Source organism: Rosa chinensis, chromosome 7 (genome assembly GCF_002994745.2).
Source record: "Rosa chinensis cultivar Old Blush chromosome 7, RchiOBHm-V2, whole genome shotgun sequence".
NCBI lineage: Eukaryota > Viridiplantae > Streptophyta > Magnoliopsida > Rosales > Rosaceae > Rosa > Rosa chinensis.
The window spans coordinates 8,409,372-8,433,013 of NC_037094.1; the positions used below are offsets into that span (position 1 = coordinate 8,409,372).

Genomic DNA, 23,642 nt, shown 5'->3' on the forward strand with positions numbered 1-23,642 from the left:
AGTAGTCATTTGTCCTTGAATTGCATAGCTAGCCCTTTGAAAGCCAGGATTCCATTCAAAGTTCAACCGACAAATTTCGAAGAATTATCAAGAAATTTATGTATTATATTACGCGCAAATTTAATTTTGTTGTAGCTTATGTAATTTGGAATCGTTGAAGAATCTATTTACACTTGAGTTTCGTTAAGAATGAAAAAAAGCAAACTTAATTTGCATGCGCGGGAAAATTATAGTCATTTTAAACTTAAGAAATTGAGTTTCAAGCAAATACCAAATACCAAGCTGAAACCCTACTAATTAAGCCGTTATAAATTTCGATGAATCACAACGTACGGGTGACAACAACAAGCCGTTATTAATTTGTTCATACACTAAACATAAAACATGCATGATTAATTTGATCATCGATCCATAGCTTATAGCAGTGAGTAACTAGCGAGGGACCACAATAGTCCATATATACATGATAAACTGGGCAGTAGAACCCAAAGTCCAGACGAAGCAGAACCAGAAAGACACAGTAGGATGAATGATGCCTTTCACGGCAGTAGTACGTAGTCTACTGTAGTCTAGCTAGTGTGGTGCAAACTACACCTGCAGACTGATCGAGAAAGAGAGACATCCTGGGGACCGAAAGATACCTTACAGTTCGCGAATCCATCATATATACCTATTTCGATTCAATTAAAAAAAAAAAATCATACTTTTGATGGATCAGTCCGTACCTTCACCATAATTTGATTTAAATCCATAGGAAATCCATACAGATTTAAATTTATTTAGATATATTCATGCAGAAATACACACACACATATATGCGTGAACCTTATTATGCTTCAAAAGCATTAATAAGAAGAAGAAGCAGCAGCAGCAAGCAAAAAACGGCAGACTCCCAGGAGTTTTCACATAAGATTGGACGTGCAGTATGGCAGTAATATCTTCGACCAAAAAAAAAAATGCTAGTACCGTACTGTTTCCAACTTTCCATTAATCTTCACAACCCACCATTTCTACTACTGGAGTTCTATTAGTACTGTGTAGTATCCCTGTCCGAATGCTGTTCATCTTTTTTGTTCTGACCTTCCCAGTCGATTATCTTTAGTTCTTCTACTCTGTTTCGTTATTCTAAACTCTGTAAGTATGAATTGATCCATGATCAAACCCTTCGTTCATTTTTTTAGGGCATCCTTTCTGGTTTTTCTTCCCGCTCAAACGCTTAATCGTACATGCCCTCGACTAAAATATGATAGTCAAGTGTGGATTACTAGGCGGAAATATCTATGTCATGGCATCATTTGACAAAAATTTGGATGAAAATTCTCACGGTGAGGAGGGGATTGTATGCACCGACAATGCAAGTGCACTGACGGTTATTTTAATCTCTAAAAAAATAACAGCTACTCATCTAATCCACTCCTTTATATATTTTAATATATAAAAAAATACATTCATTCATATTGCAAGTACCCATGCACTGACAGTGCATGAAATACACTCCTGAGCAACATTAAATTTTTTGAAAAGTTTGAGGTCGTTGATTTCCAAAACCAAAAGCACATGAAATACTGAAATAGAATTTCCCAGAGCCGTAAAGGTTATAATTAATAAAAGGTAATTAAGCTGCAATCTGACGATGTGATATGTTATTGTGTTTCTTTAAGAAAAATAAACAAATTAATACGGAAGTATAACTATTTTATGCACGAAACAAATTGTACAGAATTTCAATCTCTTTTTTTAATTATTGATTAATTATTTTAGAGTCAAATTCATGACCTTCTAAATAGAAAATATATAAAGTGTGCGAACAGATGTCCTGATATTTTTTTTGGCACTTAGGCATACGGATATGAGCCGACAATGAGGAATTATTAGGAGACTTGTCGTATGCTAGCTTAGAGCCTAATTGACGACTAAACCAATAGGGGAAGAACCTAGTTATAGAGTTACAACAAACAATCTAGGACGTGGACGGACCTTAAGTATGGCATATTGATGTTCTACAGACTTAGGAGGTGGATTGACCCGTATTCATAGTTACATGTACAAACTAGGAGGTGGATTGACCCCTATTCATAGTTACATGTGCAGTATAGTTTGGGGACTATATCGAACAAATGCATATGCAAATAAAAATAGTAGGTTTAAAAACCCAAGGGAGTAAATGTCAGATCATCAAAAGTAACCTAAGAGAGTAGGGTCTTTGAAATATGTTATTTTTGGAAAGGGAAGTCTAAATTTGCATTATTTTGTTGTACAGGATCCACTGTCACGCATAGAGGTTAGGCACATAAAAGACCTTAACTTCTTTATACAATGGACACATTGCTACTTAAAAGACGTTAGGCATTTGACTTGCAATGTGGCGTAATTAGTGGTGCTTTGCTTCAAGGGACACTCTCTCGCCAAATCCAACCAACAATTGATGTAATGTACTTTTTGGTGGTAATATTTTTGTTTCGAATTCCATTTCTAAGCTTAGAACACACAAGAAATCTAAACTTTGTGTTTTAGACAAAAAAAAAAAAAATGCACCAGGAATGTGTGTGGGTTTTTGTGAGAAAAATCATATACTATGTGTTATTGTGATGATATCTTCCTTGTAGGACCGGGGAAGATCAAAAATCTCTAAACTCATTCAAAATTTGTAGGTTGATGTTCAAACATAATATATATATTAGTGTTGTTTTCTCATTTTTCTTAAGAAAGTTTGCATACGTATGTAGCATAAACAACTTTTAAAAAAAAAATTAATTTACTTCTTCCTAAACCCCTAAAACATAATGAACTTTTTTATTTTTCATTTTTCCCCTTTATATATCATGCAATTATCCAAAAAAAAAATCTCAAATTAATTGTTATTGGCTATTCAAAGATTATTCAATTTAAACGAAGCGGTGTTAGCTTAGTGGTTAGAGCACCCACTACCTATGTACGAAATCATGAGTTCGAGTTACCATGGGGGCATGAGTGAAACCCTTTAATCATCTTTAAAAAAGAAAAAGAAAAAATTATTCAATTTAAACATGTTTATTGAGAGTTTAACTTTGTAGTTTATGCCATTACAACTTTTGATCATAGTGGTCGGTCTATGACTATCTAGCCGAATTGTTTTTTTCTTTTATATCTTTAACATTCCATTTAGATCAACTGTAAAAATTTTAATTTATGAGTTTGTTTCATAAAAAGAATGACTAAATTCAGTTTGCCCCATCTAACTTTAGGACAAATTTCAGTTTTGTCCCTGATTTTTTTTTTAATCGTGATCATCCCTACACTTATAATTTCAGTCATCCACATCCAAATTTTAAAATTGGCTCCAATCATGACGTCACAATCTGACTTGGCACCTACATGAGGGCTTACTTTTCAAATTTTCACCCCATAAGAAGGGCAAATGGGACATTTCCCTTTTACGGAGAGTTCGATCTTCTTCCTCGTTTGACGTTTTTCCTCTAACAAGTCAACCCAAACCTCGTCTCCTTCTCTAATTTCTCTAATCCGTCGAGCTGTTCCACCTCACGTTTCAAAACCCTAAATCCACACCCAATTCCAAACCCAACATAACAATCCAATTCAACCAAAATTTCTAAAACAGACTCTAGCGCTGATGTGAGCAGCGCTATCTTGATCACCGCCCTCTCCTTCGTCAGAGTTCTCTATACTCCGGTGAACAATCTCGTCAAGGGCAGCCCGAGCCTTCTCATGTTCTTAGCCTTCTTTCCTTTCATCTATACTACTGTCCAAACCCTAATTTGATTTTTGATTTGTGGTGTTTATTGGTAATTTAGCAATCCTGTGTGTGAATGTAGGTTATGAATTGTTTGAATTTGAGATTGAAGAATGTAGATTGATGGCGGAGATACAGCCACCAGAAGGTAACTGAATTTGAGCTCAACGAGGCTTCCTTTGATAGACTACCATCACCGCAAGGAGACTTGGCCTTCCTCTCGGCCACTCTCGTCGGCCTTTTCATCCTCAAAATGTAAGATATAAATTTGTGTCAAAACATGAAAACAGAACTTATATAGCAACTCAGATAATTAAAACATCAAGAACAATGATGACAAAGTCTGCATATTCAATTTCTGGAGAAATTGATCTATAGGATCAAAATGTATTATGAGTTCATTAATATAAACAGATTGACATGAGTAAGATAATAACTATGTCAAATACAAGATTGTTAATAATCAATAACATGAATCATAAACGAGAAACATAATCTGCAGCAAAGTAGGAATTTAAACTTAAAACAGAATTAAAAGAACATGTAATACTAACACGATGATGATGGAGTGCTTGTGTCCATTTCTCTTCTCCAAGATCCACCCTTTAGTCTCAATTTTGTGATGGACAAAAGAATATGAGTTATGGTGTTCTTGCAGGGATCAATACAGATTGACAATCCTTTTATATCAGCAAAACAGTTGAGACAGTTTCTTCCATCAAGAAACTGTCGAATAACCTCTTTATTTGTCTGATAAGGATTGATATGGATGATCACAAAATTTGAATTTCAAATTCAAAACATATCGCATTAAATAAAATCATTTTCGATTACTACTTTATTTAACTCACAGATGTTACAAACTGAACTCCAAAACTCCTCACAATGTCAGCTTAAGTGAAAATGTTGATGTCTAGTTCAATAAAGTCTTACACAAAAACCTCAAACCTGAGCAGCCCCAATTACCTACCGATGATGATACCCACCTCAAAAACCCAGAAACTCTCCCAATCGATTTTCTAAGGTAAACCATTTCTAAAGATTTCATCTTTCTCTTCTAGCTTTTGTTCGCTTTGGGTTAAAGTTTCCATATGTGGTTCTAGACTTATGGGCTTGCATTTTTTGCAGGTTTGCTCAGCCATGGAATCTGGGTTCTGGACGGTACCTATGGAGGCATTAATTTGGTCACGTCTTCCACAAAGTCAAAGGATTGACCTCTTTAGCGAACTGGGTCTTGCTCCTAATAACACATATATGTTCAGGTTTGAGATTAACTACTATGGTGGTGGTGGTGTATGATGTTGAAAGCTCATTTGATAAGATGTGTAATTTTTCATATTTGACTTCCATCTGAAACCAGAAATAGTAAGAGTGAAAGGTGAAGTTTTGGAATAAGAAGAATATGGGGTAGTTTGGACATTTTGTCCAAATTGAGGGTCAAAGGTTGAAAAGTGGGTCCTCATGTCGGTGCTAAGTCAGCTTATGACGTCATGGTCGGAGCTAATTTTGAAATTTGGATGTGGGTAATGGAAATTGAAAGTGTAAGGACGATCGTGATTAAAAAAAAAAAAATCAGGGACTAAACTGATATTTGTCATAATATTGAAGGGGGTAAACTAAATTTAGTCCTAAAAAGAATTTAGAGGCCTTGGTGCAACAAGAAAAACTTTGGACAATAATTATTCAATATGGAGATAATACTTCACCAAATAAAAACAAAAAACAAGAACTTCTTTTTATGAGTAAAATAGTCACAAACTCTCACCGGCAGAGCGAAGATTAATAGTTAGCAATTTCTTCTGATAGTGATACTTTAGCCCTTGAAGGTGTCTCAGTCTGCTTTTAATAAGTTTATTCTCACTTTTTTTTCTTAAAAAAAAGAGATTTATTTTCACATTAATAAGTACAAGAATTACAATATTGTTCAGAGGCCCATCCAGTCTTCTACTACACATTGAAATTGTAGTTAAAATAAAATAAAAATTCTTAGCCCACCTCACTCTTATATATGTTAGTGAAAATCGAACTCATGACTTTTACAATGTTTGTATTATAATTTACCAATGGATCACAGCTCACCGACTGAAACTGTAGCTTAAAACCATGGTGAGTCATATAGTCCTATGCTAAGAAAATAGTTTTGGGTGCAAAGATCATTAAATTTTGCAGAAGCTACCTTGTTATGGTAGCCACCAATCCACCATGATTAGACCAACCCCTATTAGTTCTTTCTCTTAATTTTTGCTTTCGATACACACACACATGCATACATACAGTGCTTCTGTGCTAAGGACCTTGCCATATATTAAAATATGTGAATTTTCTTGATAGACTCACTTTTCGATGACATATTCACATCTCAACTATTCAATTTTTAGGTATATATGAGTAGATCATCTCTGTAAATTTTCAGCCAAATTGACAATTATTAAGGCATTCAAAATTGTGATTTATATTTATGAGCATGAACGGTTCAGATTGGACATATTCAGTTCGTCAATTGATTTAATCTAATTCGATAACTTAATAATAATTAATTTGACTGAAAATTTACAGAAATAATCTATATATTAAGATTTAAAAACTGAACAATCGAGATATGAATATACAATCAAATCAAAGAGCGAGTTCGTCAAGTATTTTTTAATATATGAGGAGGTCAGAAAAGTACTATGTGTCAATGTGTGTATATGTATATATATTAATGGAGAGAGAGAAGAGGGAAAGAGATTGGTGAGATAAGACTGGTCAAATGTACAGAGAAACTTTGCATGGGAATGAGTTACCAAAAGATTTTACAAATTTTGGCTTTAAGTGTCTCAGTTTCATCTCCTTCGCTCTATAGTATCTACCTCCTGATCTCTCTCTCTATATAAGCCTCTGCCTTCTTGGTCTTCTCTCACAGAGACCCCACTACTTTTCTTGACTGCTACTTCTGCCTTCACTTGTATCATCAACCCAAGCATCAACGCCCCTCTTCCATCACTTTCCTGATTACTTCCATTTTCCAATTCCAAAGCACTATCTTTCTCTGCAGATATAGTAGCATGGCAGCCTTTTCTTACCAACATGTACTCCACCACCCCTTTCTCTTTGACTCTATTTTCTTTCCAGGCACTCCTACCAGTACTAATAGCAACAACAACCATTTCTCTCAATCTCAATACCCATCTGAGCCTTTAGTTGAGCAAATGAATATTCCTGTTGAGAGTGCAAGAGTTGCCGAGAGCAGCTCATGTATTGACCAGAGCTCCACAAAGATTGCAACTTTTAGTGACAATGAGCCTTCTGTGACCAAAAAACAGAGCCCAGAGTCCTCAGCTGTGGTGGATAAGCTTGAGACTGGCGAGCAGGTTACTCAGAAAGTGATGACTCCCATGGAAAGGAAGAGAAGAACCAGAAATGGGTCATCACCCAATTCTGCTCAATCCAAGGTAAACATAGAATTTCAGATCTTTTTTCTACAAAAATTGGGTTCTTTGATTTTGATTTTGATTGTTTCTCTTTAAAGGTCAAGAAGCCAAAGAAAGCTGAAGAGGAAAAGAAGCCCAAAGCTGAAAAGAAAGAGCAAGTGAAAGCTGTACAAGAAGTGGAACCTCCAACAGGTTACATTCATGTTAGAGCAAGAAGGGGTCAAGCTACAGATAGCCATAGCCTTGCAGAGAGGGTACTATTTCCTACTACTACTTCTGGTTTCTTAGACATAAACAAATAACTAACACTTGGAGTCCATTCTCAGCCTATCATTTCAGATTTGCACCTTTTATCCACAAAAAAACATTTAATTTCAATACATGCCCGAAATGGTTTCCCAAAGTTCAAATTGTGCCCACCTTCTTAATTTTGTATCCTTGTGCATTTCAGGTAAGAAGAGAAAAAATCAGTGAGAGGATGAAGATGTTGCAAAGACTTGTTCCTGGTTGTGACAAGGTGGAACACCTCCCTACCTTCCTTGTCTTCACCTTGTCTTTGTTAAAAGAATAGGGACTTGTGTATATGTTTTGTGGTTTAATTTTCTGACATATTCATGTGGATTTGCTTAAATAATAGGTAACCGGAAGGGCTGTGATGTTGGATGAGATTATCAATTATGTTCAGTCCCTACAAAATCAAGTGGAGGTACCACTATAATTGAACCAGTCTTTTACTATCTATTGGTGTAAATTGTGAATGAAGTTTTAACCAATGTGATTAAAATTACCATCTTTTCTTTTCAGTTTCTCTCAATGAAGCTTGCTTCTGTGAATCCAATGTTCTATGACTTTGGACCAGACCTTGGTGATTTGATGGTCAAACAAGAGGTATACTAAGAAAGTTACTCTACACACTTAAACTGTCAATCACCAAATTTCTTAAAGCTGATAGTATTTATATGAATGGTCAGGCATCACCATTTTCAAGTGGACCACAATGCAGCCCAACGCAGCCAACAGATTTTGCTGATACCTCTACCAATTTTGTCACCACCACCACTGCCGCCACCACCAGCTTCACAGCGGCTACTAACAACTATCCTTTTCTGGATTCACTTCTACTTCAGCAATCGCAGAGGCCGACTGCCTTCCATCAGGTATATTTATTTATATTATATATATGTTAAACCAATTAATCGGAGAGAGAGCATGATGTTACAACTTGGGGGTGTAATATTATAACATTTTTCTGACCATGACAAACATATCATTTTCAGGACAGTGAGAGCCCATTGTGGGATGTGGAAGATCAAAGACAAAGCTTTCTTAATCCATCTGGGTTCAGCAACAACTTGTGTTCTTTCAATTAATACAACATGCACCACCAAGAAGCTGCCTGCCCTACCAAGCATATGGTTGGCCCTCAATTCCTGTCTCATCAACTTTTTTTAAAATAAACACTGTTGGTTCTAATCAGTTTTTTTTTTTTAATAAAAAAACCATCTTTACTTTGTTGACTTATAAAGCTCTGTATTTTCCAGTTTTCTATGAGGAACTATAAAGCAGAATCAAAGCCAAGTATCAGTTCCATTGGAGAGGGCTAGCATTGCTTTAGCTTAGCTTCTTCTTCAACTAAGTTAAACCAAAGGCACTGGTTCCAAGTACAATATATGAATAAAGGTGGAGGGCAGCAATTTCAATGGATGAAGAAGAAAGAACACAAATCAAAAGGACAGATACAGACCGGACCAAAAAAGACCAAGATCTTTTCTAGATCCCTTGTTCCTGTCCATTATGGATCATTTGCGTGCACAAATTCCAAGAACCCTGTTACCTTTGTATTATCAATGTAAAATATAACAATGTAATAAAAATTTATTAGTAAACCCTGCATTGAATACTTTGACTCATTCATTATTCTGAGGTTACAGTTTTTCCTGTTATTTCAGTTACTTTTTTATTATCTTTTTAATATTTTTTTCCTTATGGTACTTAATTCGAGAAAGAAGAGGAAGTAATAAAAAGCCTAGAAAGGAGAGTGCATGGGTTTGATTCGGTTTCGTGGGAGGGTGTAGTTGACATGACTGGTTATGCAGTTGTTGTGTTGGAATCTTTCTCTGTGTTTTGGCGTTTATTTGTGAGCTGAGCTTTCTGTGGTTCATTCCCCCTATCCCAGTATCCCACCTATCTAACGGTTCTGAAGTCTTCTGGACAGAGCATCTCATCCACAGCAGCAGATTAAATATGCCGATCACTTACTTCACTACTTTGGTCTTTACTCTTTAGCACAATGGTTGGTGTTAAGATGAGCCAAACATTCTGGTTCTGCTCTGCTTACCATCCGAAAGACTATATTTTGTATACCGGATTTAACTAGTGACCAAACGAGTTTTGATTTAGTTTTATTCCTTTTTTTTTTTTGGCATGGATGTTTCTTGTATGAATTTTAAAAAATGTACTACTTAAATTATTGAGTCACATTATATGGTAACGAAAAGCTTAATAGTCAACAAAAGTTCACTTTGCGAACAAACTTACTAATAAAAACAACTGTGTTCTATCTAACATATATTAGTCTATCTTTTAAAGCAAAAGTGATAACATAAAACATATAATATGAAGATAGTTGTGTATACTTACTAGAGTTGACTTACCAAACTCAATGAACCTCGATAAGTTATTCGTATTTCTATTAAACTCCACGAAGATCGATTTGGTTTTCTCAGAAGTTTTCATGAGCAGACAAGAAAAGATCATCGTCTAATGAATTACCTCCGTTCTTTTCGTTTAACTTGCTCAAAGATGAAGTACCACCTGCCATCCTTAAATTTTTTTTCCTAAAGGAAAGATGCAAAAGATTGATCTTTAATGCACTGTGGATCTTCCTCTCCCATTAATTAAACCTGCATCGATGAAGCTTTTGCCTCCCATGTCAATCATCGAATTTCAAAAAAAAAAATTTGCAAATTGAACGGATGCTCTTAATTCCGCCGTTACAGAAACATAAATGAGAAGATGGCGATCGAGCAGAAATAATTGTTCTCTTCACCAAAGTATGAATGTTCATACTATTTATTCAGAGGACCACTACAGCACTACTCCCATCAAATCGTTTTTACCTCGAGGACACATGACTGTCACATGCAGGGTTCTCATTCAATGCTTTTACCAAACAAGGAGAAATAATTGTTGTTCAGATACTAGCAGATCGATCAATCTCAGAAATAAAAAGCCATTACAGTTTGCAGAGGGAAGATTCAGTGCACTGACGTGCACTTGCACTGATATAAATAGATTGTTAGATTATATTAAATACACTCTTAGGTTATTAATAAAATATTAATTTTAAATATCAAAAGTTGAGATCATCTTATAAGTGTTAGGTTATTTACACCGTCGGTTCATAGAATAATTTCCACAGATGCTTGCATGTATATTAGTATATAGGGTAAATTCCTCCTATGGTACTTGAGGTATTCCTACTTGGACAGTTTGATACCTGATGTATTAAAGGGGACAGTTTGATACTTGAGGTTAGACTCCGTTTGACACTTTGGTACTTCTGTTAATTTTTCTATTAAATGTAAGGATAAAATTGACATTTAGAATATATATATATATATAAATATATATATATATATATAATAAAAAAACATGAGTTTGTGGGTTGATTTTCTTCATAATTTTATAGATGTGAATTAATGCTCATGGGTTATGTTGAAGGTGAAATATTCGAATTTTATGTTTAAGAAATATAGTAATCATATAGTGAACATCCATGAGAGTACTCCATTGAAATGTACTAGTCTCGTACAACTAATTTTTTTTAAACATAAAATTCAATTATGTCAACTTTAACATAACCCAAAAGCATTAATTCATTTTCATTTTCTCCTAAATGACCCAAAAAATGATGAAGACCTAAAATAATACCAAATAATATCATCGCATTGTGTTTATGAAGAGGAGGAAAAATCCAAGTTTGGAGGAAAAATTAGTGGATTCATAGAGAATAGTACAAAAAAAATATCTGATTATTTTATTTCTTTAACATAAAATTTGAATATTTCACCTTCAACATAACTCATAAACATTAATTCATACCTATAAAATTACGAAGAACGGCAATCAACCCACAAACTCATGTTTTTATAAATTTATTCTAAGTGTCAATTTTATCCTTACATTTAATAGAAAAATTAACAGAAGTACCAAAGTGTCAAACAAAGTCTAACTTCAAGTACCAAACTGTCCCCTTTAATACATCGGGTATCAAACTGTCCAAGTAGCAATACCTCAGGTACCATAGGAGGAATTTACCCTAGTATATAATGCTTCACCAAGTGAACGACAATAATGAATGAATTGCATGAACCAAAAACTATATTAATTTTAAGTTTTTATAGGGCAGAGTCTGAGCTGACTACAATCACATGCAGAAGGGAAGTACTTATTTGCTTGATATTAGAGAATGCATGGCTTCTATATATAGCATCGATGATCCATATAATTTCTCCTAGTTATAAATTTTATGAATTATTATCTGCATAATATTAATTGGACATACTCAACATTCTCGGTCAACATCATTATAAAGAAAAATTCTACAATATCTTAACATATATGACATACATATAATTACCACTTTTAGAACTTAATTATTCAAACAAGAACTACAATTACCACCTAAACTTAATTACTCAAATGAAAACCTATTTTACTCTAACGAGGACCTTATTTATCTTAATGAAGATTTTTTTTTAGTTACCTCGTACATGAGTCTTCATAATGGTAAATATTACATGAAATAGGACATATATGAGTATTGTTAACGTACCATAGCTTTACCACCTTATTAATGTATAACATGGATTTATAATATGAACTGAATACTAATAATATGATCAATTACTACGTACTTCACTACAGTATACCGATCCACAAGACCAATTAACCATCAGTGGATATAATAGATATATGCAAATAGTTAAGTGTACTATACTGCAAAATCCTATCATAATTTTAACAAAAAAGACTTCTAATATACAGAATATAGAGAACGTAAAGTGTAGTTAACATACAGTTCTCACATGACGTCCGATCATTTTTTTTTTTATGAAAAAAAGTTTAGGTAATAGGAAGACTTCCCTACACTACCAGGGCATGGGCAAACCTACGACCTCAACCTAACAGGACTTACAAAACTGGCCAGTGTCCCAGCCCAGCCCATTTGTATGGAATTATGCATGACATTTTTTAGATTGCCCACCAAATGAGAGATTGTTGGTAGCGGGGATTGAACTTGTGTGGGTTTACACCTCAAGTCCGCCCTTGCCAACTGGACCAACTGTCATTGGCGATGTTTGATCCTATTTTTGGTGAAAATTTCTATTTAAAATTAGACGGCTGTTAACATGTGCTCCGCACATGTCAATTGGTTTATATTTTTTATTATAATTATTTTTTTAAATTAAAAAAGTAATAACAATTTCTCTCATAATTTTGGGGAATCTTCTCATTTTATCATGAGAGGTATTGCAATTTTTTCAAATATAATATACTCTATTGACTTTCTTATTCTCATATAGAAATAATTTATTTATTAATATTTATATTATGTGAGAGCATATATGGTACTTCAAAAATTTAACAATTCACTAAAAAATTGGCTTAATTATATAAGATAAGTATTTAAAATTCGACGGCTGTTAAATGATGCAACAAGTATTATTCTCATAAACTACTACTAGCCCCTTAAGCACATGTCAATTGGCTTTTATTTTTATTTTTTTAAATGAAAAAAAGTTATAGCAGTTTCTCTCCTGATGTTTCTCCTTTTTTTAAGGGAGGTATTACAATCTTTTGAAATATGATATAGTCAATTGACTATCTTATCCTCATATAGAAATAATTTATTTAGTAATATCTATATTATGTGAGGGCATATATGGTAGTTCAAAAATTTAACCATTTCTTCAATAATTGACTTAATTATATAAGATATTCACGAATTTTTTTAAAAATATATCTTACCCGATCCAGTAAATATGCAACTCTGTTTAGGTAATCTCATTTAAAAAAAAAAAAAAAAAGGATTGATCGACATGCTTAAGTTGGCTCTTTTCGTATCAAAAAAAAAAAAAACATGCTTAAGTTGGCCCTATAGAGGAAAACAATCCATGTGGTTTTTGTGTTCCACCTACTATTTTTTGTTGACCCACATGTTATACTTTTCTAGGCTCTAACCAATCAATCGGACCAACCAGTGCAGCTAATTCCATACTATACAACTTTTGAATCATATAAAATCGTTGCATTAATGTGAATAAAGAAAATTAAACTCTAGCTAGCTCTTTGGCATTTGGCAAATGAAATGTTATCCAGTAGTGTAGTCCCATCGATCTGCCTGTGACTGTTGAAGTTGAAACCAGAGAGCATCATGGGGTAGGCAGATTGTGTCAGTTCTAGAAACTACAACTTATGATGAATGATGATGATCGATCCAACTTTGATTCTCTATTCTATCCCTTATCTAGTTATCTTCTTTTTCTTTTAGGATCTTCCCAGGTGTGTTCATGAAAAGCATGAGATATATATTGAGATGGTTGTAGATATTCAAACACGTTCATATATGATTAGAATTCAATATGATTTTCTTCTTCTTTTTTTATCATGAGCCCGCAACATTTTATTTGTTTCGTGTATAATGTATCATCGTTGCAGATTTGCCACTTGGCTCAACTGAATACAAGCAATATGCAGTCACGATCGATGTCTACAAGTTTGGTCTTAGAAGAGTAATATTAACACCTACATAAATATCCAAATGAAAAAAAAATGATTCAAGCCTTATTGAATAATCCGAGATGGAGGTCGGGGGTTCTTGACTTATTGGTCATTCATAAATATCCAAATGAAAAAAAATGATTATAAGCCTTATTGAATAATCCGAGATGGAGGTCGGGGTTCTTGACTTATTGGTCATGTGGTTTTGACCAGGGAGCTAGCTGCCTGTTTGTTGTCTCAGGGCTTCATCCCAAATCTAGGGTGGATGGGTCGAGGGTAATCAATCTAACCTAGATCACCGAATTATTGTATTTTTCGAGCACAGTAGTGGAGCAAGCTTGACTAGCAATGCTAGTTCAGTATATAGCTGGTCAGTTGCAGCCTTCTCAGCTTGTGTCCTAAGTTGGTGATCTCGACCAAGATGATGAAGAAGTTGAGTGCGTATTGCACAAACAACGATGAAACGGAAAAGATGTTTATACGTTTTCATGCAAGGTTTAGATCGAATTCTGGTTGGTGTTTATGTGTTCTCATTATACAGGATTACAGGGGAACAAAAGTAGCTCTGAACTCTGAAGTATCAAGATCGAGTTCTAAAGAATTTCAATTTACATCATTGAGCAGGGGCGGAGCTAGGAATTTACGATTAGAGGGACCGGCCAATATGCCGATATAAAAAATCAAGCCTAAATTACGATGTACATTGGGGATTTGGGATAGAGATAATCACCCTTGCTCTTATTTTTTTCATTGCTCCCCCACTCATTTTATAGGAAGTGTTATTAGATTTATTTATTAAATTTTTTTTTTTTGAATCTAAAGACGTCAACCCTTTATTGAAAATAAAATTATTTTAACATTACAAAACTCTGCTGTAATCGAAAATGTTCACCTGATCAGTTATTGACTAAAAAATAATGCTCAACCACCCTTGGATGTAAATCCAATGGCAGATAGAATTATTATTAAGTTAAGGTGTTTTATTTTCCACCCTTGGATGTAAATCTAAGGGTTGTTGAGTATAAATTTTTTGGTCAGCAGCAGACCACCACTGCTACTGTAATAGCAAGTAGAAGAAAATCAAGAGCAGAAAAATAAAATTGAAACTCTCTAAAGTAGAAAAGAATACTTCAATTCAAGGTTAATTCGATAATTCTATTCATCCCACAATGAGGGTATATATACAAGTACAAAGGAGTAGTCTAACTGTAATAGGAAACAATCTTTCCATAATTACAGGATATCCTAATTAAATAAAATCCTAATTGCATACAGATTTACAGCGATTCTACACTCCCCCTCAAGTTGGTGCATAGATATCTATCATGCCCAACTTGTCAACTGAGCTGTCAAATACCTTCCTAGACACTCCTTTAGTAAGAACATCAGCTAATTGCTCCTCTGAGTTTACAAATGGAAAGCGAATAACCTTTCTGTCAAGATTTTCTTTAATAAAATGACGGTCAACCTCCACATGCTTTGTTCTCTCATGCTGAATTGGATTATGTGCAATCTCAATGGCAGCTGTATTATCACAATGCAAATCCATAGGCTTTTTAAGCTTATAACCCAGGTCCTTCAAGACATTACGAATCCATAATATTTCACATACTCCATGTGCCATATCTCGGAACTCAGCTTCTGCACTTGATCTGGCAACGACTTTTTGCTTTTTGCTACGCCAAGTGACAAGGTTCCCTCCAACAAAAGTGAAGTACCCAGATGTAGAACGTCTGTCCGTTTTATCACCAGCCCAATCTGCATCTGTGTACCCAACAACTTCCAATTCATCTTTTTTCTGAAACAGTAACCCTTTACCTGGCGCCCTCTTCAAGTACCTCAAAATACGAAATACTGCATCCATATGCTCTTCACTAGGACAATGCATAAATTGACTAACAACACTCACAGCATAAGCAATCTCAGGTCTAGTATGCGAAAGATAAATCAACCTTCCTACAAGACGTTGATACCTCCCTTTATCAGTTGGCACTTGATCAGGATAGATAGCAAGTCCGTGATTCATCTCAATGGGTGTCTCAATGGGTCTGCAGTCCAACATCCCCGTTTCAGCAAGTAAATCAAGAACATATTTCCTCTGTGAAAGTGAAATCCCCTTCTTAGACCTTGCAACTTCAATACCCAAAAAATACTTCAGTTGTCCCAGATCCTTCATTTCAAACTCCTTTGACAAATACTTTTGTAATTCATTTATCTCTTTCGGATCATCCCCTGTAACAATCATGTCATCAACATACACAATAAGAGCTGTAATCTTACCACTCTTGCGCTTGATGAACAAGGTATGGTCAGAATTGCTTTGTCTGTATCCAAAGGCTTTCATGGACTTTGAAAATCTTCCAAACCAAGCTCTTGGAGACTGCTTCAGGCCATACAAAGACTTCTTCAATTTACACACCTTGCCAACGTCACTTAGGTAATTCTTAACACCTGGGGGCACATCCATGTACACTTCTTCTTCCAAATTCCCATTAAGAAACGCATTCTTCACATCAAACTGGTGCAAGGGCCAATCTTTGTTTGCTGCAAGTGAGATTAGAATCCGGATAGTATTAATCTTTGCCACAGGTGCAAAAGTCTCCTCATAATCAATCCCATAGCGTTGTCTATATCCTTTGGCAACCAACCTCGCCTTGTATCTATTAATAGTTCCATCTGCATTAAGCTTCACAGTAAATACCCAACGACATCCTACAGTCTTTTTTCCAACCGGCATAGGTACTAGCTCCCATGTTGCATTCTTTTGGAGAGCTTCCAATTCTTCATTCATCGCCTTTGTCCATTTTGTATCCGCCAATGCATCCTGCACGTTACTAGGAATAGATACAGTAGATAATTGATCAACAACAAGTGCATGTGACCCAGAAATCCTATTGTTAGACATAAAATTAGCTATAGGGTATTTAGCTTTGGCTTTGATATCTGGTTCATATTGTTTCTTAGGAATTCCCTTGGTAACCCTTTGTGATTTCCTAGGTTCGACACTTTCTAACCCAGAAGACTCATTACAGTTTAGGGGTACCTGAGGTGGATCATTCTGACCGGGATCTTCAGTTGGTGATGCAGAAGGGGAAATATCTTGTGTGTGAGCTTCAGATATGTCTTGATTTTGATTCAAACTATCCAAAAAAGTTGTCTCTTCCGTCTTGGAATTCACAACACTCTGTTCGGCAGTTACATTTTCTATTTCGGAATTCGCGACACTTCGTTCGGCAGTCGCATTCTGTTCGGCAGTCACATTTTCTGTTTCGGAATTCGCAACACTTCGTTCAGCAGTCGCATTGTCTATTTCGGAAATTACAATGCTCTGTTCGGCAGTCACATTGTCTGTTTCCGAATTTCTACCTTCAAATCTATCCTCCAAATTTTCCAAGTCTTCAAAGACATCAAAATCAATAATAGAACGAGAACGAGGATTCCCTTCACAACCTCTCTCCCCCTGAAGGGAAGACTGAGAAGCTCCCCCTGAGTAGTAAGGCTCGGATTCACGAAAAGCAACATCAAGAGAGACATGTATAGTGCCAGTAAGACGATCATAACATCGATAACCCTTCTGGAAGTCAGCATAACCAACAAAGATACACTTACGGGCACATGGATCAAGCTTGCTGCGTTGAGGCTTGGGAATATGAACATAGGCTGTGCACCCAAACACCCGGGGCTCCAAATTAGGCATAGAAGGGATGGTCAAAAGTGTATGAAGCTTCTGATGAGGATTCTGAAACTCAATCACCCGTGAAGGAGTACGGTTGATAAGATATGTTGCTGATTTTACTGCTTCTCCCCAATAGGATCGAGGTACATTCATACCAAACAAGGAAGCACGAACAACTTCCATCAACTGCCTGTTCTTCCGTTCTGCTAAACCATTCTGTTGAGGAGTATAAGAATTGGAGGTTTGATGACGAATTCCATGTGACCGGAAAAACTCAATCATAGGGCCATTCACAAACTCTCCACCATGGTCAGACTGAAACACTCTGATGGATTGTTGATACTGAGTTGCCACCATTTTGTGAAATTCGGTAAACATTCCAAATACATCACTCTTATTCTTCAGTATTGACACCCATGTCATGCGAGTGCAATCATCAATAAACGTTACAAAATACCGAGCTCCAGAAAGAGAAGGAATTTTCGCAGGACCCCAGACATCGGAGTGAATCTTCATAAAAGGAACAGGACTTTTATTAAGACTTGGTGAATATGAAATACGGTGACTCTTGGCCAGTTCGCAGATGTCACAGTGGAAATCCAAATCACTAACAACTGAAAACAATTGAGGTTGCAGCTTCTTAAGATAACGAAAGGATAGATGACCTAAACGGCGATGCCATAACCATACAGCTTCCTTTGCATTCTCTATCCCGTTGATATGATTAGCCTGTCCCAAAAGATGCTTCTGTTTCTTTCCAGTCTCTGTCAAATCCTGATAGTATAATTTCCCCCTTCTAACACCATAACCAAGAATTCGTCAAGTCAGAATGTCTTGAAACACACAGAAAGACGGATAGAAGGTCACAATACATGCAAGAGCTAAAATAACTTGACTAACAGACAAGAGATTATAAGCTAGTGATGGAACAACTAAGACAGATTCAAGGGTTAAGGTATCAGATAAAGCAATAGAACCTTCTCCGGTGACCGGAGTTGGAGTACCATCAGCAGTAGAGACAATGTCTTGAGGGGAACGTCTAAGGTTTTTCACAAGACTTGGGTCATTGGTCATATGGTCAGATGCACCTGTATCAATTATCCATGTATTATTCAAAGTAGCCTTACCCTTCATACCTGACTGTGCTACATTAGCGGAGGCATTGTCGAGATGCTCTTCCTCTGTAGTAGCAATAGCCGCCTTGCTCGGATTCTTTCGCGGTTTCCTGGTGAAGTCCCACCAATCAGGGTAGCCAATCACTTCATAGCACAGCTCCTTGGTATGACCTACTTCCCCACAGACAAAACATTTTTTGTTTGCGTATGGGTTTGGTTTGTCATGAGGACGGCGTGGAGAAGGACCTGAGAAGCCTGGAGGAGGATCTGGTCGGCGTTGAACGGCCATTGAGGAATTTGGGGTTTGTTTGTTTTTTTTTTTTAGGTTTGGTTTTTCTAGGGTTTCAAAAATTCAGGGATGACTTGATTTTAATGGTGGTGGTACGCAACGGTTTGTGGTGTGCTTTGGGATTCAGGATTCAGGATTCAGGATTCAAAGGATGCAGGCAAGTTCAAAGGATTGAACCTGCTCTGATACCAAGTAGAAAAGAATACTTCAATTCAAGGTTAATTCGATAATTCTATTCATCCCACAATGAGGGTATATATACAAGTACAAAGGAGTAGTCTAACTGTAATAGGAAACAATCTTTCCATAATTACAGGATATCCTAATTAAATAAAATCCTAATTGCATACAGATTTACAGCGATTCTACATCTAAGAGCACAAGCTCGAGTAGCCAACTGATGGGCTACCATGTTTCCTCTTCAACCAACATGACTCACCCTCAAATTGGGTTGGTCCCCCAACATCCTCATAAATCCTGCCTAGGCCTGGCAACAGTGCGGTCACAGGCAGGTTACGGGCGGACTTAACGGGCTCAACCCGTTATAACCCGTTATCTTAACGGGTTATAACGGGTTGAGTCCGATGGGTTTGCGGGTTACCCGTTGGAACCCGTTAAGACCGCTAAGGTTTAAAAAAAAAAAAAAAATCTTTTCTAATCAATTACCCACTAAAACCGTTAATACTTGTTAACAATAAATTGGCCATTGAAACCCGTTAAGACCCGTTAACATAAAAATGAATTTATTTATTTATTTTTTTTACATTTTTTTAAAACTCTTTTTCATACCCATTATCTATTAAACCTTCTCAAATTTTTTTATATTTTATTATTATTTTTAAACCCTCTTCCAACCCATTACCCATTAAAACTCTTTTTCATTGTTGATTTTTATTAAATCGAACTATCAAAGTTAATACATATTGGACTCACAATTCTTAAAAACAAAAAAAAAACTGTTTTTTTTCTCTTTTAACCGGGTTCGATGGGTTCAGTCGGGCAACCCGTTTCCGCCCGTTAACTAACGAGTTATTAACGGGTTGGCAGCCCATTAACACGTTAAGTTATCGGGCGGAAATAAATGGGTTTTTAGCGTGCGGTTAATGGGCGGTTAACGAGTTATGGGCTGAATTGCCAGGCCTAATCCTGCCCAACGCAGAAGTATTTGTGGAATGTTGAGCATTAAGTTGATGATGCACCTCTGTAGCATCGGTTTCCAAAATAGCTGAAACAAAACCATGATCCCAAGCGAACTCCAATGCATTCTTGCATGCCAACACCTCTGCATGTTCTAGAGATAACTAACCAAATAAAGGCCCAGCTCCCCCTGCCAACATATTTCCCCATTCATCCCTAACCACAAACCCCAGGCCGCCTGCTCATGTTATATAATGGAAGACTCCGTCCACATTAATCTTCAGAAAATCCGTCTGAGGAGCTACCTACCGAACAACTCTAGCACTTCTAGATTTAACACGGGTTTGTATCATATTGTGAAAGCGAAATTCTGAAAATCTTGAAACCAGTCCCAACCTCACGTCACAAGCGTCCCTACACTTTTGGTTCCAGATCCTGTTGTTTCTTTCCTTCCATATTCCCCAAAGCAGAAGAAGTAGCTCCCTAAACTGAGATAGAGAAAGAACTTGTGCACAATGTTTTAACCTAGTAAGAACATCATCGTGCATAACTTGAGGACTATAGCACACTTATCGAAGAAGAGCATTTGATTGAATCACCGAATTCGTGAAGGAACACTCTCTGTAAAGATGGAGTGTAGTCTCATTGTGTATCTCACACAGCACGCACAATTGAGAATGGAGTGTACTCTCTTCAAAGCTAATCTGCCCAAGGAAGGCAGAATATCAAGACACACCCTCCACATATGTATCTTAGCCTTATTCGGATTAGCCACCTTCCAAAACTTTTTCCAGAATACACTACCCACTGGCAATGATAGAGGACACAAACTAGAAGAATGAACAAAAGCATGACGATAAGCAGTTTTTATCGAAAACTTACCGTCATGTGACATCTTCCATACTAGTGGGTCCACCACATTCCGACTGCTCAAATGAATAGCAATGATCATAGTCGCCGCCTCTACCTAGAACAACTGATTAATCAAAGGAATATTCCATCTTCTTGCACCCATCATCAACTCACTGACCTTACTAACCCCCATTGCAACCATCACAGAGGCTACTGACCTCCCACTAGTTAAGCAGGGCTGCAACCCAACAATCGGAGAAGATATCTATGCTGAAACCATTCCCCACTTGCCAATAGTAACTACCTTGTAATAAGCTTCTAATTGGGAAAATACTCATCCACGAATAAGATGGAGAAGCATGCGGTAAAGCATCCCAAAAAGAACCATCAGGGAAGTACTTCGCCTTGTAACATGGGCTATAAGTGAAGAGGGATCATTAAGAATACGCCAAGCCTGTTTAGCCAACATAGCAAAGTTAAAATTGGATAGGCCATGAAAACCCAAACCCCCTTCTTCTCTTGGATTACACAACACATTCCAGCTCTTCCAATGTATCTTCCATTTATCTAGAGTACTATCCCATCAAAAGCGTGCACACATTTGCTCCATATCATCATAGAAGCTCTTGGTCAATTGAAAAACACTCATGGCATACGTAGGCAAAGCTTACGACACACTATGCCAAAAAAAGAATCAGACAACACAATTCCAACAACAGCAAATTTTTTAACTGTTGTTTAATATAATCAGCTGACAGCAAGAATTATTCTATTGTCCAAATTTTTGATTCAGTCAACATTTATTACATTGCTATTGTGCAATTGTTATTCAGACAATGGTTATATTTTGATGTTGTCTGAGTGAGTTATTTTAAACAACAGTTTGTTGTATAAACCTAGCACACACACAATACAATATCTGGGAGAATTCTACAGTTTATTCCAATACTGAATGTTGGCTTATATAGCCTTACAAAGAAATAGATAGAAACAAATAGCACAACGTAGAGGAAACATTCAAACCTATTCAAACCTAACGTACTGCCCTCATAAGTGGGATTTAATATCTAACGTACTGCCCTAATAAATAGGGTTTATTTCCTGCAATAACTAAAGCAAACTTGAACGTTCAGAATAACAGCTAAGCCATAGCTGTTCCAACATATCCCCCCTTAAACTGTTTGCACTTGTGCAATCAGTTTATACCTGTTACCGTGCACATCCCAAGTAGCTCACGAAGCTTCTTAAACACTTCAAGCTTCAGTGGCTTTGTCATGATGTCTGCTATTTGATTATGTGAGTTGTAATGGACCAGCTCCACTGTTCCATCTTTGGTAAGGTCACGAAGGAAATGGAAACGTACGTCAATATGTTTGCTTCTTCCATGCAGCACCGGGTTCTTTGAAAGTTTTATAGTGGAGCTGTTATCACAATACATGGTTGTGCTTCCATTATGAGCATGGACAAGCTTTTCAAGAACTCTGCGCATCCAAATTCCTTGACAAACACAGGAGGCTGCAGCTATAAACTCAGCTTCGGTGGTAGATAAGGTAACTACAGGTTGCTTCTTAGAAGACCATGAAACTGCACCGGTGCTAAGCAGAAACACATATCCAGATGTGCTCCTCTGGTCATCTAGATCACCTGCATAGTCACTATCCGTGTATGCCTCAAGCTGCTCGTTCCCATTTCGTTTGTACAGAATCCCCAAATCAACAGTGCCTTTGAGATACTTGAGGACTCTTTTAACTGCTTGCATGTGTAGCTCAGTCGGACTTCCCATAAACCTGCTGATTAGACTTATCACATACATGAGATCTGGCCTAGTACCTGTCAAGTACATCTAACAGCCAACAACCTGCTTATACATAGTGGCGTCCACCTTCACACCACTTTCATCTTTCATCAACTTGAATCCAGGGACAATAGGGTTCCTAGACGAGTTGCTCTTCTCCATTCCGAATCTCTCCAACACCTCCTTTGCATACTTCCTTTGGCAAATGTAAATCCCATCTTCATTCTGAACAACCTCGACTCCAAGGAAATAACGCATCTTACCAAGATCCGTCATATCAAACTCTTGTTTCATAGACTTCTTAAACTCCTCAAACATGTATTCATCATTGTCAGTAAATATAAGGTCATCAACGTATATACTAACAATGAGAATGGTACCTTTTTCTCCTGACTTCAAGAACAAGGTATGCTCATGTGGGCACCGTTCAAATCCTTCCCTGATGAAGTAGGCTTCGATACGACTGTACCACGCACGTGGAGCCTGTTTGAGGCCGTACAAGGCTTTCTTCAATTTATACACTTTCAACTCATCACCCTTCTTCACAAACCCTTGTGGCTGATCAACGAAAACGGTTTAATTTAACTCACCATGCAGAAATGCACTCTTCACGTCCATTTGATACACACACCATCCCTTTTTAGCAGCAAGAGCAATTATCATGCGTATGGTGTCCCACCTAGCCACAGGTGCAAACACTTCAGTATAATCGATCCCATACTGTTGAGCATACCCCTTATGTTACGTCCCGTACCTCAATTTATCAGTTTACTAGTCATTTGGACAGTAAATGACAATTACTTTCACTTTTTACTTTGTTTCGATACTTTTAGTGGCCCTAAAAGTTGA

General features: G+C 36.6%; 2 protein-coding genes and 1 long non-coding RNA gene across 3 annotated transcripts; 2 read left to right on the forward strand and 1 right to left on the reverse strand.

Moving 5' to 3' along the window:
• Window positions 1-4,663: 4,663 nt before the first annotated feature.
• On the forward strand, window positions 4,664-5,066 carry LOC121050467. Its single transcript, XR_005803077.1, has 2 exons — window positions 4,664-4,754; window positions 4,859-5,066. It is a non-coding gene; the product is annotated as an uncharacterized LOC121050467 (long non-coding RNA).
• A 1,438-nt stretch (window positions 5,067-6,504) lies between these two features.
• LOC112179563 (transcription factor bHLH137) lies at window positions 6,505-9,053 on the forward strand. Its single transcript, XM_024318022.2, has 8 exons — window positions 6,505-7,164; window positions 7,242-7,397; window positions 7,595-7,660; window positions 7,781-7,849; window positions 7,948-8,031; window positions 8,115-8,300; window positions 8,421-8,558; window positions 8,685-9,053. Exons 1-7 carry the CDS (start codon window positions 6,778-6,780, stop codon window positions 8,511-8,513), a joined length of 1,041 nt encoding a protein of 346 aa, XP_024173790.1. The 5' UTR covers window positions 6,505-6,777; the 3' UTR covers window positions 8,514-8,558; window positions 8,685-9,053.
• Window positions 9,054-22,193: 13,140 nt separating this feature from the next.
• On the reverse strand, window positions 22,194-22,841 carry LOC121050592 (secreted RxLR effector protein 161-like). Its single transcript, XM_040511304.1, has one exon. It carries the CDS (start codon window positions 22,839-22,841, stop codon window positions 22,194-22,196), a length of 648 nt encoding a protein of 215 aa, XP_040367238.1.
• Window positions 22,842-23,642: the final 801 nt, after the last annotated feature.

What these genes read in the sequence shown, in the direction of transcription:
- LOC112179563 (XM_024318022.2), top strand. Translation starts at nt 6,778, where the DNA reads ATGGCAGCCTTTTCTTACCAACATGTACTCCACCACCCCTTTCTCTTT. An exon ending in GCCATAGCCTTGCAGAGAGG is followed by an intron (nt 7,398 to 7,594) that starts GTACTATTTCCT and finishes TGTGCATTTCAG; the next exon opens with GTAAGAAGAGAAAAAATCAG. An exon ending in GGCCGACTGCCTTCCATCAG is followed by an intron (nt 8,301 to 8,420) that starts GTATATTTATTT and finishes TATCATTTTCAG; the next exon opens with GACAGTGAGAGCCCATTGTG.
- LOC121050592 (XM_040511304.1), bottom strand. Translation starts at nt 22,841, where the DNA reads ATGTACTTGACAGGTACTAGGCCAGATCTCATGTATGTGATAAGTCTA.